The sequence below is a fragment of the Mobula birostris genome, chromosome 2 (genome assembly GCF_030028105.1).
Source record: "Mobula birostris isolate sMobBir1 chromosome 2, sMobBir1.hap1, whole genome shotgun sequence".
In the NCBI taxonomy this organism is placed as follows: Eukaryota; Metazoa; Chordata; class Chondrichthyes; order Myliobatiformes; family Myliobatidae; genus Mobula; species Mobula birostris.
Genome location: NC_092371.1, coordinates 51425538 through 51443572, shown reverse-complemented (window position 1 = coordinate 51443572; position 18035 = coordinate 51425538). Strand labels below are relative to the sequence as shown.

Sequence of the window (18035 nt, the reverse complement as noted above, 5' to 3'; positions counted from 1 at the left end):
CACTCACCTACACACCGGGAAGATTTAATCTATCAACCAGCACTTCCTTGGGGCATTGGAAGAAACCATAGAAAATCCTTCATCATCACAGGTAGAATGCATAAATTCAGTTGCATTACCTTGCAGTTCGGACTACTAGTGAAGAGGCTTTAGTTTCAGTTTTAAGCAGGGACCCAGCTCTTATACATTTTGTTCAGGAATGTCTGCAGAAACAGGCGTCGCTGTAATTTTTTTTTAATGGAATAGCTGGAGTCCAAAGCTCCTGTAGTGCTGAGAGGCATCAATATTATGGACTGGCAAAATGGGGTTGAGTGGGCTATGGAGTGGAAGGCTATTCAGAGGGAGGAAGAATGACAGTTATTTGAAAAATGAACAAATGTGAAGAATGGTTTATTGCAAGGGGTAAACAAATTATGGTAATAAAGAGAAGAGAGGAACATGCGGTACAAAGTACATAAATTCTGAAATGATTGACTTAGGGAGAATCTGGAAAAGCTAGAGTCAATGAATAAGCAAGGACTGAAGAGAAAAGGAAGTATCAATGTTAAATAGATTAGGGAAAATGTTGCTATGTTGTATTATATTGTTGAAAATGCATGTGCCATTAGCTTTATCCAGTTGCTAGAGTGTATTGACTCCTGAAGACTAATGGAGCAATTTTCTGCAGGGATTCTCCTGTCACAGCTTCAGCACAATAATTTCAGAAACTGATTCACTTAACCTGTTCCATCAAAACTATACAGACAAGGAGGAAAGCCCAAACGATAATGCACTCAATAAGAAGTCATTCCAATTTACGTGAGAGGTTATTTTCCAGAAATCTTTTTTCATCTATTCTTTGCTTTCCAACATAAACCTAATGAAAGTTTGTTGATGGTTGGCACTCATTTGATATCGAATAAGTCAATTTTACATCTTCATTTGAGAGATTTAAACATCCAGGTATCCATTATTAATGGGGGCTCATGGTGCCTAATGTTTAAAAATAAAGGATGAAATATTTTGCTAGGCCTTCGTCACTGATGGGTCATAAGTCTAGACTATTCTGTTAATACTCAGGGACACCTTCACTAGGAGATTCCAGAAGGCAACTAAGTACCACATATAAAGATGGGCAATAAGTATCAACCTCACCAATGACTCACACATATGTGTGTAAATTGAAAAGGAGAAAAAGTAGAAATCTGCATGGATTCTGTCAAACTAAAGTGCTTTGCTTAGAATTATGTAAAGATAAATCATTTGTCATGATTTAATTTGATAAATAATACTTAAAATTTAATAGGTACAAATTGATTAAAACAAAATAAAGCACCAACAAATTTTAAATAAAATAAAATAATTTGAAAGCTTATCTTAAGTATATACTTTTTGCACAGGTCACAATAGGCATTCAGCTCTTCTCTCCAATATCAGTGCTGTGTTTCTGGTCTCAGCAGTGAATCCTGCTGGATGCAGTTAGAAACCTAGAGAATATGATCTAAAACTACACCCAGGCTTGGATTTAAGTGTTTCAGGGTTGCTTTAAAGACTCAAGAATGAAAGACTAATTTTCTTGAGCATCACAGAACAACTAAACAGAAATTCAAAAAAAGAATGAGTTGCTTTATCATCTTAATTGTTAGTTAAAAAAATAATCGTGATGGTTTGGGATGGACACTGACAGAAATGGATGTCTGGCAGTTAGAAAGAATAAAGCAACCTCGCAGTTAAGTTGCTGGACTAGTATCCTTGAGTGCTTATTATTGATCTGGAAACTAAAGCTCAGATCCCACTCCAACAGTTTTGGAATTTATTCAAGATTCAAGATTGTTTAATGTCATTTCCAGTACACAAGTGTAAAGGAGAATGAAATAATTGTTACTCTGGATCTAATGCTGCACCAAAAAAAAACACAATAAGACTAGGAACACAATAATGAAAAACACAGTAAATATAAACATATAAGATAGTTTATATACATAGATTGATTGTATGTATAGTATGTAAAGTGACATGAGGTACAGGAATGATAGAACATAAGGTGACTGATCGGAGTGAAAAAGGTCATGATGGTGGGCATGTGGTGGGGTGGGTTAGTCAATGGAGGTATTGAGCAGCCTTACTGCTTGGGGCAATGAACTGTTTTTGAGTCCATTGGTCCTGGTGTGGATGCTACATAGCCTCTTCCCTGATGGGAGTGGGACAAACAGTCCATAAGTAGTGTGGATGGGATCCTAGATGATATTGCTGGCCTTTTTCCAGCACCTTTCTGTATCTAGGTCCTTGACAGTGGGTAGGCTGGTACTGGTGCTGCACTGGCCAGTTTTGATTACCCATTGCAAAGCTTACCTGTCACAGCAGTGCAGTTTCTGGACTATGCAGGAATGCAGCTCGTTAGGATGCTCTCCACAGCACATCTGTAGAAGGTCGTGAGTATAGATTGCATAGTCCAGCTCTCCTCAGCATCCTCAGAAAGTAGAGGCATGGATAAGTTTTCATGATTGTGTCGGATGTGTTCTGGGACCATGAGAGTTTGTGTGAGATGTGCACTCCCAGGAGTTTCAAACGGTTCACTGTTGCGCTGCCAATATAAAGAGAGGTGTGAGTGATGCGAGTTCTCCTGAAGTTGATAACCATCTCCTTTGTCCAGCTGACATTGAGGAAGAGGTTATTTGCCTGGCCCAAGGCCTCGAGGCCTTTCACCTCCTCTCTGTAGGCTGCCTCATCATTGTTGGTGATGAGCCCCACCACTGCCATGTTATTGGCAGACTTGACAATATGATTATTCTGGAGCTTAGTCATTAGTCATTAACATAGAATATAGAAGTTTACAGCACATTACAGGCCCTTCGGCCTACAATGTTGTGCCGACCATGTAACTTACTCTAGAAACTGCCTAGAATTTCCCTAACGCAGAGCCCTCTATTTTTCTAAGCTCCATGTAAGAGGCTCTTAAAAGACCCTATTGTATCCGCTTCCACCACCACTGCCGGCAGTGCATTCCATACACCCACCACTGTCTGTGTGAAAAACTTACCGCTGACATCCCCTTGGTAGCTATTTCCAAGTACCTTAAAATTATGTCCCCTCGTGTTAGCCATTTCAGCCCTGGGAAAAAGCCTCTGGCTATCCACACGATCTATGTCCCTCATCAACTTATACACCTCTATCAGGTCACCTTTCATCCTCCGTTGCTCCAAGGAGAAAAAGCCAAGTTACCTCAACCTATTCTCATAAGGCATGCTCTCCAATCCAATTAATAATTAAATAAATATGGAATAAAAAGTCAGTATCAATAAAGTTGACCATAAAACTATTAGATATTCATCAGAACCTACCTTGACAATTGAGGTTCTTCACAGACACAAATCTACCATCCTGATGTATATGTGACTCTGAGCCCTCTGACCAATAAAGTGACTATTACGCCATTTCAATTTAAGCAAAAAATACCTAAAGCTAGCAAACGCAAAGCCTTGACTGCAACATATCTGTGTACGAATAAATTCTGAAGGATTCATTGGAGTTTATTGCTTGTCCAATTGTCCTCTAATGTGGTTAAGATGGTTAACCAATTGCAAGAGTATAGGGGTTGGGTTGGGGTGTGGTGGGGGGGGAGAGCATGACAGTTACAAGTAGAAATCATGAAATGTTGAGAATATGTGCAAGCAGAGTGAACAAACCAAAAGCAAGCAAGATTGTGACATATCTCATCTAGGTCAGAGAACCTACAAGAATAGTTAGCAGTATCGTGTTTCTGTCATTGACCAGCAAATGTACTAGAACATAGCCGAAATGATTGTCCTTCCAGAAGCCATATTTAGAAAAACTGCAGTATTGTTATACTGCAAGGGACAGCACACCCAGATGTGTTAGAGCAACATGTTCATAAAAGCCCAATACTTCCCTTGCAAAATCAAACATAATAAAATTTCTGGCTCTTTCTGGCCACATTGATGAGTTCTGCTCTAGTGGTAACACAATCATTAGATTGTAAAGCATTTGAACTATAAATGAGATCCTGCCAAATGATTTCACATTTGTGAACTGTTATTAAGAACCATTAAACCTTTGTGGCCTGTCAAGTGAACCAGAAGTTAATACAATCCTTTGTTGGCAGCACTGAGTAAAGTAAATTCACAGAATGGAATTAATAAAATAGAATAAACAGTTTCATCATCATTTTTATAAAAACAGCATATTAACACTGTCTGTACTTATCCAAATCAGGAAGGAAGGAGGCTTTCACATCCTCTGGTATTATTTCCATTTCCTTAGCCCAAAAATGCTGCTTCCAATTTTTACATGAATTCTAACCATGTTTGTCATGTATGTCAAGCTGATGGCCAGCTAATACCTCAATTAATTCAGCAGGCTAAGACATATCACAACAGTGGCAAAACCATTTCCACATTTATATTGCACATTATGATCTCCCTTTAGGTTATATAGACTCAGTGGCCACTTTATTAGGTACCTCCTGTTCGAGGACTTAAGGAACGAGGATCCAAATTTTAATGTCTATTTCCTCATACTGCTAATAACTTTAAGAGGACCTACACATCTATAATGAACTGAAGCCTTGATGATCCTTGTACAGAGCTGATACATAGATTCTCAGTGCCTTTCACCAGATTCTTACAGATACAAACCTTTCTTATTTGATATGACAGACAATTAAAAACAGTCTCAACCCTTCTGATTCTAGTAATTACTTTATTGACTCACTGTGTGCACAAATGAGGAAGAACAAATGTAAATGGCAAACTATTTTGTTAGCCATTTACGAATGGAGCAAGAAAGTACCTTACAACTTTCTCAAGCCTATTCTGATATTCAGTAGGTTGACGGCTGTCCTTTCATTAGCTTAGGTCCAACTGTCTGCCTGCTCTTTATAAGTCTTGATTTCTATGTGGGTCAAAGATCTATCTACCTTGGCCTTCAATACTTGAATATGTTCAGCAATTGAGCAGCCACAGTATGCCGTATTAAAAAAAAGTGGAAAGATTAATTATCTCCAGAAAAAAAAGTCTTCCATCTTAAACAAAATTCTGCTTATCTATCCTTCCTACCAAGGTAGATAACTTTACATTCCCCACATTACATTTCCTATCTTTTTGTAGCCAAGTCTGGGAATGATACAATGATAGATGGAGGGCAAGTAGTACTGAGGAAGCAGGGAGCCTGCAGAATGATTTGGACAGATTGGGAGAATGGGCAAAGAAGTGGCAGATGGAATATAGTGTAGGGAAGTATATGGTCATGCATTTTGGTAGTAGGAATAAAGACATTGGCTATTTTCTAGAAGGGTAAAATATTCAAAAATCTGAGGTGCAAAGGGACTTGGGAGTCCTTGTGCAGGATACCCTAAAGATTAATTTTTAGGTTGAGTCAGCAGTAAGGAAGGCAAAAGGAAAGAAGACAATGTTAGCATTTGTTTCCAGAAGATGAGAATTTAAGAGCAAGGATGTAATACTGAGGCTTTATAAGGCATTGGTCAGACCCCACTTGGAGCCTTGTGAGAAGTTTTGAGGCCCTAATCTGAGAAAAGATGTCCTGGCATTGGAGAGGGTCCAGAAAAGGTTCAGGAGAACGATTTCAGGTATGGGGCGCGTTTGATGGCTCTGGGCCTGTACTCACTGGAGTTTAGAAGAACGGGGGGGGGGCGGTGGGGGGAGATCTCATTGAAACCTATCGACTTTTGAAAGGTCTGGATGGAGTGGATGTAGGGAGGTTGTTTCCAGTGGTGGGTGAGCTTGGAACGAGAAGGCACAGCCTCAGACTAGATTGACGTATATTTAGAACAAAGATGAGGAGAGATTTCTGTAGCCAGAGGGTATTAAATCTGTGGAATGCATTGCTACATGTGGCTGTGGAGGCCAAGTCATTGAGTTTATTTAAAATGAGGTTGATAGGTTCTTGATTATTCAGGGTGTTAAAGGTTATGAAGAGGAGGCAGGAGAATATGGTTGAGAGGGATAATAAAGAAGCCATGGTGGAATGGTGGAGCAGATTCAATGGGCCAAATGGTCTAATTCTGTTCCTATGTCTTATGATCTTATGGTCTATAGTGGGGGAGTCAAGGACCAGCGGGAACAGCCTCACAACAGAGGAACATCCCTTTAGAACAGAGGTGAGCAGGAATTTCCTTAGCCAAAGGATGGTGAATCTGTGGAATTCACTGATTCATTACCACAGACAGCTGAGGAGACCAAAACATTTGGTGTATTTAAAGTGGAGGTTGATAGGTTTTTAATTAGTAGGTGCATCAAACGTTATGGAAGAAGGCAGGAGAATGAGGTTGAGAGGGAAAATAAATCAGCCATGATGAAGTGGTGGAGCAGACCCAACAGGGTGAGTGGCCTAATTCTGCTTCTATGTCTCAAAGGTCTTATTATACACACATTGTCTGTCAAATATTTGCCCACTTGTTTAGCCTACCTACATCACTTTGTGTCTGCCCATTCTCCTCTGACCTCTTTCATTAACAAGGAGCTTTCACCCACAGAACTGCCACTCACTAGAAGTTTTTTTTTCCCACACCATTCTCTTTAAACTCCAGAGACTGATGTGTGTGAAAATCCCAGAAGATTAGCAGTTTCTGAGATACTCAAACCACTGTGCCTGGCACGGACAATCACTCCATGGTCAAAGTCACTTAGATCACATTTTTTCCCCTTTCTGATGTTTAGTCTGAATAACAATTGAACCTCTTGAACATGCCTGCTTCCTTTTATGCATTGAGTTGCTGCCATATAATTGGTTGATTCAATATTTCCATTAACGAGCAGGTGTACTGCTGTACTTAATAAAGTGGCCATTGAATGTATCTCTCTCTGGCTATCCATCCCATAGGATGATGATGGTTCCTTTCAGTCAGTTAGTGGGGTTTGATATGTGCGTCCTGGAGTGGCTGTACAGGCCGATCCTTGACAGGCACTGCTTGCCACATACTTGGCAGGTGAGGCCTGGAGGGGCAGCAGGGGAAGAAGCTCTGTTGTGGCGCTTCCTGTGCCTTTCCTCTGTTGCCTCATTGAGCTTGCTCTCAGCAAAATAAACCTTCTAGGCTGGTGCTAAAGATATTTACAAAAACTCAAAGCTTGGCAGCATTTGTTTTAAGGAAAGTCAGCAATGGTTCCTGCCAGAGAAAGGTCTTTATGTTTCTTTCTTTCCAGAGAGCAGCAAGTGTACAGATGATACTTGACTCCTTTGGATGCAGGATATCCTTCCTATACTGAATCTTCTCCTTCAAGGTCTATCATGCACCATTTGAAACCCATGGAGCTCTTTCCACTTTGAACGTCTCCAAAGTGAAAATAATCCCCAGAATACTTCTATGTCCACAAATTATGGCTTTTAAGGGGGTCAGGACTGACATAAGCAGGGCAGACAAGATGTTCATAAAACTGGTACTGAGCTGATAAACCCGTAAGTGCAGGCTCCTCTTAAGCTTCATGGGTGGAAACTTACCAGATGTGATTGAAAGTTCTGCAGGGAACTACATGTATTCAGCTGTTGTCAGGTATGCAAATTCTGGAATTATGCATTGTTGTGTGCATGCTGAGTGACAGATGCCAGCACATCTGTCACTCCAGTAAATCACAAGACCCATGTGGAGTCTGACAGTGAAGCTTTGTCTTGCTGGGATGCACCAACATTACTGTACATACCTGATTTTATGTCAGTCAGTTCTGATGTTCGATTAGAGTTGCCATTCATCTGAGTGGGGATTTGCAACCTGGAGATGGAAAGTTATAGATAATTGATTTATTTATATTTTAATGCTTTAGTTACTTTTATTCTTTTCACATTTTAATAATTTCTAGCATCTTAATTGTTTTTGAATACTAGATGCATTTAACATCTTTTTTTTAAAAAATACAATTAAGAAGTGAGGCTTTGTCCCAATTTTGCCATTATAGTTTTTTCCCCTGTTCTTAGAGGTCATTGTAGAGTCCACAAAATCTAAACAAAGGAGAGAAAACTGGTACTGATTCTATAGGAAGAGGCACAGTCGACGTTTCGGGCCAAGACCCTTCGTCAGGACTAACTGAAAGAAAAGATAGTAAGAGATTTGAAAGTGGGAGGAGGAGGGGGAGATCCGAAATGATAGGGGAAGACAGGAGGGGGAGGGATGGAGCTAAGAGCTGGAAAGTTGATTGGCAAAAGGGATATGAGAGGATGGGAGTCCTAGGGAGAAAGAAAGGGGGAGGGGGGAAGCCCAGAGGATGGGCAAGGAATATAGTGAAAAGGATAGAGGGAGAAAAAGAAGAGAGAAAAAAATATATATAATATAAAAAAAGATAAATAAATATCAGATGAGGTACGAAGGGAAGGTGGGGCATTAACGGAAGTTAGAGAAGTCAATGTTCATGCCATCAGGTTGGAGGCTCTCCCCCTCCACCTCCCACTTTCAAACCTCTTACTATCTCTTCTTTCAGTTAGTCCTGACGAAGGGTCTCGGCCCGAAACGTTGACTGTACCTCTTCCTAGAGATGCCGCCTGGCCTGCTGCATTCACCGTCAATTTTTATATGTGTCCATCCATATATATTTCCTTTCATGGTATCCTTCATAATTCAAAATTCCCAACTCAACTCTTAATAATAGCAATTAACTTCAATGATTCTCCAGTCTATATAACTCCAGATATCTCATGACTTAAAAAAGTAGAGAGAAAAGATTCTGCGTAGTTTTATTTTATGTCACTGAAAAAACATCAGTAACCCATTTTAAAACAATATGAAGTTGTATGTCAAAAACAATGGAAATAAAGTGGGAAAGCAGCAATAGAATTTTCAGTTAAAAGAAATTTAGCAATTTAAAAGAGCCCATTTGGAGTGCTACTAATTATTCAAATCAGTGGACAATTGAGCCTTTCTCATTTTGAGTCAAGTTTGTTAAAAGAGAATGTTAAGTTCACACAAAGCTTTATGGGAATGCAGAATTCACTGTTTCACAAGGCTGTAGATGGAAAATCAATTGAAGTGTCTCAATGGAAAATAGGCAGTTAACTTGGGAGGTAGATTTTAAGGTGTTTGGAGAAATTGCAAGCAGTTCAGATTAAAAAGATAAAAAAGCTGTCATGGGTAAAAAAAAATTATGTAACATACATCAAATGACTAATTACTGTAATTACTAAAATTGCTACTACTGTCAGATAGATTCCAAGAGAAGTCAAAGTCTGAAATGCTTAATGGAATTTTTTTGTGGTATTAACGCTGTACTATTCACATATCTCTCAATGTAATCATTAGGAGTAGTAAATAAGTGTCAGTCCAAGGTCAAGACAAGAGCCTTTGACGAAGTGTGGTGTGCAGCCTCTTTCAACTATATATGTAAAAGATAGTGTGAGCAAAATGGGTACGCAAGAATTAACCATTGATTATACCCGCCTCATCACAGCAGAAGCTGAATACAATCAGAAGCAGATACTCCAACACACATTTAGTAATTAAGGACAAATTTAAACCAGTTATATTTTAAATTATTTAAGTGTGTATATTACAGTCCCACAAACCATGTTCACTCATTCGTTATATTCCATTTCGTATGACATGGGCAATCATGGTTGTTCTATGGCAAATGTTTCTACAGAAGTGGTTTGCCATTGCATTCTTCTGGGAAGTATCTTTACAAGACAGGTGACTCCAGCCATTAGCAATACTCTTCAGAGAGAGGGTTTTGGCCCAAAACATCGACTGTACTTTTTCCATAGATACTGCCTGGCCTGCTGAGGCCCTCCAGCATTATGTGTGGGTTACTCTTCAGAGATTGCCTGCCTGGTGTCAATGATCGCATAAATATAACCTGTGATATGCACCAACAGCTCGTAAGACCATCTCCCATGGTTTCACATGACCCTGATCGGGGGCTCAGCACCTTGCCCAAGGGTGACCTACAGGCTAGCAAAGGGAAGGAGAGCCCTTAGAAAAATAGAGGGCTTTGGGTAACCCTGGGTAATTTCTAAACTAAGTACATGTTCAGCACAGCATTGTGGGCCGAAGAGCCTGTATTGTGCTGCAGGTTTTCTATGTTTCCATGTTTCCACTCCTCCCTTGGTAGAGACGCATCTCCACCGCAGCACCCAACAAACCATATACTGTATTTTTCTAATACCAATCATTTTCTAGGCAGTAATTGTGCATAGTACACCATTAAAGTCTCATCAGCCTCATGGAATAAACCATAAAATTTGCAGGTTATCTTACAAAAATGCTTATTCATAATAGATGACTATTTTACTGATTATCCTTGACTGGTGAAGTCAAAATTGTGTTGCCTTGCAGGAACAGTGAATGATGAGCTGCATCTTCTCTCTAAAACTGTGCATGCAGAGAAATCTCCCAGTTACTACAGGCTTGGTGGTAAAATAACACTAAACATTGTTATAACTGCATAATCTGGGACATTGTTTACTATATCTACCATTCATACTAGAAAATCTTAAATCTGATGAAGAGTATCTTCAATGTCAGTGATAAACTGGAGGAGTAAATAATATTCAGTACAAACTGACATGAAGTGACTTATTCTGAACTCTCTAATGGGAAAACATTCTCTTTGTTTTACAGATTTTGGCAATAATATCTATCCTTTTCATAGTATTATCAACAATTGCCTTGTCACTCAACACACTTCCTGAACTACAAGACATGGATGAATTTGGACAGGTCACGGACAACCCACAGTTGGCTCATGTAGAAGCTGTGTGCATTGCTTGGTTCACCATGGAATACCTGCTGCGATTCTTGTCATCACCAAACAAATGGAAGTTCTTTAAAGGTCCACTGAATGTCATTGATTTGTTAGCCATTTTGCCATATTATGTCACAATTTTTCTCACAGAGTCCAACAAAAGTGTGCTTCAGTTTCAGAATGTCAGGCGAGTGGTCCAGATTTTCCGTATCATGAGGATTCTACGAATTCTAAAATTGGCCAGGCATTCCACAGGTCTACAGTCTCTTGGTTTCACACTCAGACGAAGTTATAATGAACTTGGATTGTTGATTTTGTTTCTGGCAATGGGCATAATGATATTTTCAAGTTTGGTGTTTTTTGCTGAAAAGGATGAAGATGACACCAAGTTCAAGAGCATTCCAGCCTCCTTCTGGTGGGCCACCATCACTATGACCACAGTTGGATATGGTGACATCTATCCTAAAACCCTTTTGGGTAAGATTGTTGGTGGACTGTGCTGCATTGCAGGGGTGCTGGTGATTGCTCTTCCAATACCAATTATTGTGAATAACTTCTCAGAGTTCTACAAGGAGCAGAAGAGGCAGGAGAAAGCAATAAAGAGAAGAGAAGCACTTGAGAGAGCAAAGAGAAATGGAAGCATTGTCTCAATGAACATGAAAGATGCATTTGCTCGCAGTATGGAGCTTATGGATATAGTTGTTGAGAAAAGTGGAGAAAATGTGGACAAAAATGAGAAACTGCGAGATAATAGTCTTTCTCCCAGCAAGTGGAAGTGGGGGAAGCGTACTACATCGGAGACCAGTTCTAACAAATCATTTGAAACTAAGTACCCAGAACAAAGTTCTCCAGAAAATGTGCACAATCCAAATGCCAGCCCACAACATCTAAACGTACAGAAATTAGAGGAGATGTACAGCAAAATGGCAAAAACACAATCTCAGCCCAACATGAACATAAGTCAAATGGATCAGACTTTTAAAGTTAAGAAGCAAAATCAAATAGAGATGGAGAAAATTTCCGTACCCTCTGACCCGCTATTAAGCACACCAGATGGAATTGTGGATATGAGAAGCTTGTCAAGCATAGACAGTTTCATTAGCTGTGCTACAGAGTTTCCTGATGCAGGGAAATTCACTCACAGTCCTGCAGTATCTGTACTCAATAAGGCTTCTGTGAACCCAGGTCTTGAAAAAATTCAGGATCAAGATTCACCAGCCTTATCATCCAATAATGCACCAATTAGGCAAGCTACCACAACTCTGGATGGCAACTATTACAAGAGCCTCTTGGGCATCAATTCCAATAATGCAGCTTTTACCTGTGCGGTGGACAAGCACAGCCCCAGCTTCTCTGATAATTCTGAAGGCTCAAGCAGGCAGATAAACCCCATAAAATCTAGACCGCTTAAAGTAAACTTCATGGAGAGTGATATCAATACTGTTCAAAACACAAACCTAACAACACTCTCATCAATAGTGGACCCCAAAGCGATTGGCTCTAAAAGCATCACAAGTCCCCTTGATGGTCCATTGCATACAGAGAGACATCTCGCTAGCATAGAAGCATCAATAACATGCTCATCCTCTGGAACAAAATCTCCAGAAGACATTATGCCAGATGTTTTTACTTTCCATGATGATGGAGTAAAGAAGTACATTGATGCAGACAGTGATGAGGAAGAGCAGCCTTCAGTGGGAAGGAACCCTTCTGGGTCCATGAGCCTCAGATACCACATCACAAATAGTGACTACCCAGGTCAGAAGGAAGGTGTCTACCGAAAAGATGGGAATTATTTAGAAGAGCATGCTGTAGCTTCTTCAGCAAAGCACTTTGGACAAAACTGCTTGTACAATATGGAAAATGTAACCGCTAGAGTTAAGAAAAGTGGCAACCAAGAAGGAATCAAATTGGACAACCACATCTCTCCAGAGATTCATGTGACATCAGGAGAAAGTGTCTGTTCCACAGCATATGATGATGACATCTGACTTTAAAGTCTGCCAGGCTACTATTTGAGCTGGAATTGTGAAATTAAAGTGCATATCCTCAAAAGAACAGAGCTTTGTATTTTGCATGGCATGAAAAACTATTTCAAGCAAGCCAGTGTTACCTTTACAATATAAAGGAGTGTTTGATGGAAGGGAACCTGAGAACATTGATCAAAATGTGAAGGTCCTGACCATGAAATATAAGTACAGAAGAAGGGAAAATTATACCAAACTTTCTGTAAACTTCTGCTAACTCATACCATTAAAATTTTATCACAATTATTTTTCAGTACTAAGCCCCTTCTGCCTATCCAGTGCCGACAGAGGAATACGGATTAAACGTTAAAATCATGGTGTGCTCTCCGGGAGATGCAGAAAGTATTGGTTTCAAAATAAAAGGTCAGAAAGACAATGTTTTAAAAAATATTTTGGAACATAAATTTATCATTTGAAGGGTGCTGCCTGGATTTCACTCACGGACCCTGGTTACACAATTGAACCATATGGGATTCCATTAATGTATCATGTGATTTGTCTAGTGGATGCAAATAATCCTTGCAGCAAAGAAGGAAAATGCCTGCCCTAAGGATTTGCTTACTTTAGTTCAGATTAGGTTCTTCTGTTTGTAGAATTGCAATCTTTGCTCAACTTCCTTAAAAAAAACTTCAAGGAATGCATTAACATTTCTGCACCAAAATTTAAAAAATGTAATGAGATTTTTAAAATTGTAGTTTATTCCAAAAATAGTGAATATCAAGAAATACTCTTTGGTTCTGTGTATTTGTTTAATCATGATTTCTAGGTAAGACTTTAAAAACTGCGAAGTAAATATTGTAGATGTCATGTAAAGAAAAAAGATGTATTTTTGAAGCTGGAAATTTCTTTCAACATTCACTATTCTGAACTTGGTCCCCAAATTCTTGGTTAGAAAAATGAAAAGGGGGGGAGGGGTGAGTTGCACCAGTTAAACGACAAAGATGAAACTGCCTTTATCATAGTGAAGCTTCACTGTTATTTCAGGCCTGTATTTAGTACAGTGGTTAGAAATGTCTTCATACAAAAAAAGGTGAATGTATTTAGCAAATAGAAAATGATATTGATATGAAAACTCTAACTATCTGTGTTAAAACTTCAAACTTTAACGTCACCATTTCTGTTAATGTTAATATTGCTGCTAGGTGATTTTCTAGAGTGCAAACGAAGCATTTTTTTTGTTCTTAATATCAAAGCATGTAAATCCATGCCGAAATCCATAGCTTTGACATAACTTTATTGTAAACAAGGCTAGAATTCCTTTTTTAAAAGGAAAAATATCACATAACATTTCTTTAAAAATTCCATGGTAAGAGTATGCTTGCAGATTTAATTTTCAAAAGGCAATATCAAACCAAGCTCAGTGTGTTTACCAGATTTGACGTTTACAGTTCTAAATAATAGATTTATTTTTAACAATGGAATAATGCTTATTTTTTCATTCAGGCTGTCGAGAAGGTATAGATCTAAATGATTAAAAACTAGCACTTTGAAAATGTTAAAGTTTTATTTTTGGTATAGCAATCTTGTTATAAATACTGTCTTCTGTTCTATCAATAACAATGATAGAACTGAAGTGTGCTTTGAATGTAATGGTATGAAAGGCACCTCTGTAACAAAGCCATGTATCTTCAGTCTGAGCTTATGTGACATTTAATGTTGGTTTCTGAGGATCTTGAGATAGATTATGTATATGCTAGTTCTGTCTGACCCCGATAAAATGTAAAACCAGTATGGAAACCAAGACGTACGTACGTTTCCGATTTCCCTTTCCCAAATATGTCTGTGTGCATAGAAGAGACATGTTATATTCACACACACATATGCTATATAAATACAAGTGACTGTTTACGCATTGTATAAAATTCCTGTTTTGCACTGAGGTATGTAACTGTTTATAGAAACTGTTTTAGAAAGTTAATAGTAAATTTAAACTTGTTTTGGGTTATGATATTTCTCAATTTTTCACCATTTCTTTTTAAGTTACCAGCATTCAGTATGAAATACAATTTTGCTTATCAGCCATTAGGCCATCATGCTGAGAGTCAGTCAGATCATTCACCCTTAATCTTTGTCTAGCCATTCCACACGTGGAATTTAAACATGGGCATCAGATATCAGTCGTACCAATAACAAATCTGCAGACTGCATCAGATATTAGTTGTATCAATAAGAAGTCTGCAGCCTGATAGTATTTAAGCCTGAGGAGATAGGTGTAAAGATGCAGCTAAGGAAAAAGTTGGGAATTATGAATGGAAAGTTGTCAATAGATCCAAACTATGCTAATCCTGGGTCCCACTGGTGCAACTCGCCCTTGAATCCACAGACAGTTCACTGATTCCCACAGCAATGAAAATTACATTTTCATGCCAAACACTCACCTGGAAAACTGCTCTTGCTGAAAGTTTCTTTGGTTAACAATGCACAGTTGTATTTATCTACTGTGACACAATTTCCTTTCTTCCAATAAATTTATTTTGTATTTTATACATTAACCTTACAACAAAACAATTTATATTCTTCTATTGTCAAAAGCTATTACTGACAAAAATCTTCTTAAAATTATTATACCTGAAATAACCAAACTATTTTCTTCATTCCATCGAAGTGAATACAATGCAGAGAAAAAAAAATATGCCTTATGTCCAAACAAATAATTCATTCAATTTAATTAAATTCATTCTATTTAATTAAATACTCCAACTCACCAACCTTGGCAGGAATTTACCATGCCTGACCATTCATTTATCCAACTGCAGTTGACTAAGAAATTTACTTACCAAGAGAACAATGAAAATAAATGACTTTGTGAAAAATAGATCATATGAAACATGTAATTGAAAAGATGGAAAGATTATATGGTATAACTCAAAGTAAACAAGCCCCTGAACTATACTACCAGTTATGTAATTTCACCTATCAGAGAAAATCTGCAGTTGCTGGAAATCCGAGTCACACACACAAAATGTTGGAGGAACTCAGCAGGCCAGGCAGCATCTATGGAAAAGAGTACAGTCGATGCTTCGGCCTGAAACGTTGACTGTACTCTTTTCCGTACATGCTGCCTGGCCTGCTGAGTTCCTCCAGCGTTTTGTGGGTGTTGCAAATAATTTCACCTATTGTGCAAAAGAAACACTTGAAAGCTAAATGCAGAGCAAAGGAGGGCTATGTTAGGAAGATACCGATCAGCCCAACAGTTTCATGGAGCTAGAAAACATGCACTGCCTATTTCTCACTTTTTGTTTAATGTTTGTTATGCTTCCATGAATTCTTGTGTGAAAGCACAACTAAAGACAAGTACTCGTGTGGAACTGAAGATACAACTAGAAAGGAGTAAGTTGGTCTCTCTGTGCCTTGACTTGGAAGCCACCAATACATATTAAAACTTCTATCAAATCGCTTTAAGTACAAAAGCTCTGGATCAAATACACACTGGCTCAGGTAAAGGTAGAGAAGGATTCTGAAAGAATTCTTGTTCCAAGCACAGGGAATACATGTACACAGACTACATCTTAATGGATACAGATGGATTGAGTTTTCAATGCATTCAAGGTAACTTTTGATAGTTTATTCTGTAAACCAAGCCTGACAAATCATAATTTTGAGCTATATTCCCTGCAACAAATTTCTAGTTTATTAAAATGCTATCACAGAGTGATTTTCCAAGATTATTATCGTATATTGACACAGCTTGCATTATAGCTCACAACCAAGGCAATTGAAAACATTGAAAGAGTGAGTCATTAAGTATTTTATTTTTAAATGCAGATGATTTGTTTACATCTGTATATTTTCATTTGCCATCTTCTTGGCTCTATGAGTACCACGTTTATGGAGTGGTCACATGACCTGTGTGTGTCACAGAATAGTCTATTTTTCTGTTCAAATAGACGTAATCAGTATTTTAGCAGAATTTGTATAAGGGCAATTAAGTAAAACAAAATTATGTTTTGTATCATGAATTGCTGAGTTAGATGCAAAAAAAACCAATTTTGTTAAATTATGCAAGTAACTTAATTTCTGAGAATACTATTTCAGAGAGGATTGTTAATTGACTTTCACAGCTGACTGCATGTCTGCTAAAGGTCACCAAATCTATTTGATGTCATATAATTAATGTTAACACAAAATAACCTGGTTTCTATGGATGCAGCAGGAGTAAACGAAACACAAAACAGCTCTTCTGTCAGCATGCTAGCAAAAAGACTGCAAGGCATGAAAATGAAGATGTCAAACGATAACAAGTTTATTGGCTGAAATGTAGAGGATCCCTTGAGCTGCACTGCTCAGCAGATTTCCATAAATACCAAGCTCCTTTTTTGGCAAGTCTACTGACTTTCATTGGGAAAATATATGGCAAATACTCACAACAAACAAACATGCATTTTAAAAAGGATATTATTGATTGCTTCTTCTGTGGCACCAGAATTTATGTTCACAGCAACTTTCAAGTGCTTCAAGATGAATCGAGTATTTCCTCAAAGGTTCCTTGCATTTGCCCGACAGCTCACATTCCATGCTCAGTCACCACAAACAGGACACAGAGACAATCAGGATACAAGTTCTAACTTCAATTTTATTTATTAATTGCAATGGAATCATTGGCCTCCCAGCTGTCATCTGTGGTTATATCTGCTTTAGCAATAAATACCAGTCTAAATCCTACAATCATGCTACCAAATTTAAGGGAGTATGAGAAAGCTTGGTTCACATACTGTACCTGTTTACATTTTAAAATTCTCTAATGAGTGTGGGTAATCCACATACAACATTTCCAGCACCTCATTGCATAGTCAGCAAAGCAGATAGGGTGAGATTGAGATTGAGTGCTCTTAACCTCAATTCAGAATTTTCCAGAATGTGGAATCAAGGCCTGGCAAAGGTAGAGTCAATGGGAAGAAAGGGGAAAACTTCCATAGCACAAAGGCCATTCAGCTCCTGAATATTGCTGCCGAAATCCCTCAGGGTGCTGTGAGCTCTCTTCAGATGCTTCAATGACCTTCTTTCCATCAGATATTATGGATGTTTACTGGCAACTCCATGGTGTTCAGTTCCATACACAGTCCCTCAGATAAAGAAGCAAGTACATGGTCCCAAGCTGAGAGACCTTGAAAAAGTTCAGACTTGGGCTGTCAGGTGGCAAACAATGGCCATCTGCAACATGAAATAGACTGACCATCTGCTCTTAATATTATGATTGAATTACCTAATATCCATAGTCTGTGGGTGTCTGTGGACAAGAAACATAACTGAAGCAGTCTGCAGCAGCAGTTTAATATGATGAGTGTTCCAGCCACTTTTCATTTTCAACAAAATACCCAGTGGTGAGGGA

General features: G+C 38.5%; 1 protein-coding gene across 1 annotated transcript in view; it reads left to right on the top strand.

Annotated features, from left to right (window-relative positions):
• Positions 1–12670, top strand: part of kcnb1 (potassium voltage-gated channel, Shab-related subfamily, member 1) — a 318203-nt gene extending 305533 nt beyond the window's left edge. Inside the window, exon 2 of the mRNA XM_072276983.1 lies at positions 10556–12670. Within this exon, the coding sequence (XP_072133084.1) occupies positions 10556–12670 (2115 nt within the window). The remainder of the gene's footprint in view (positions 1–10555) is intronic.
• Positions 12671–18035: the final 5365 nt, after the last annotated feature.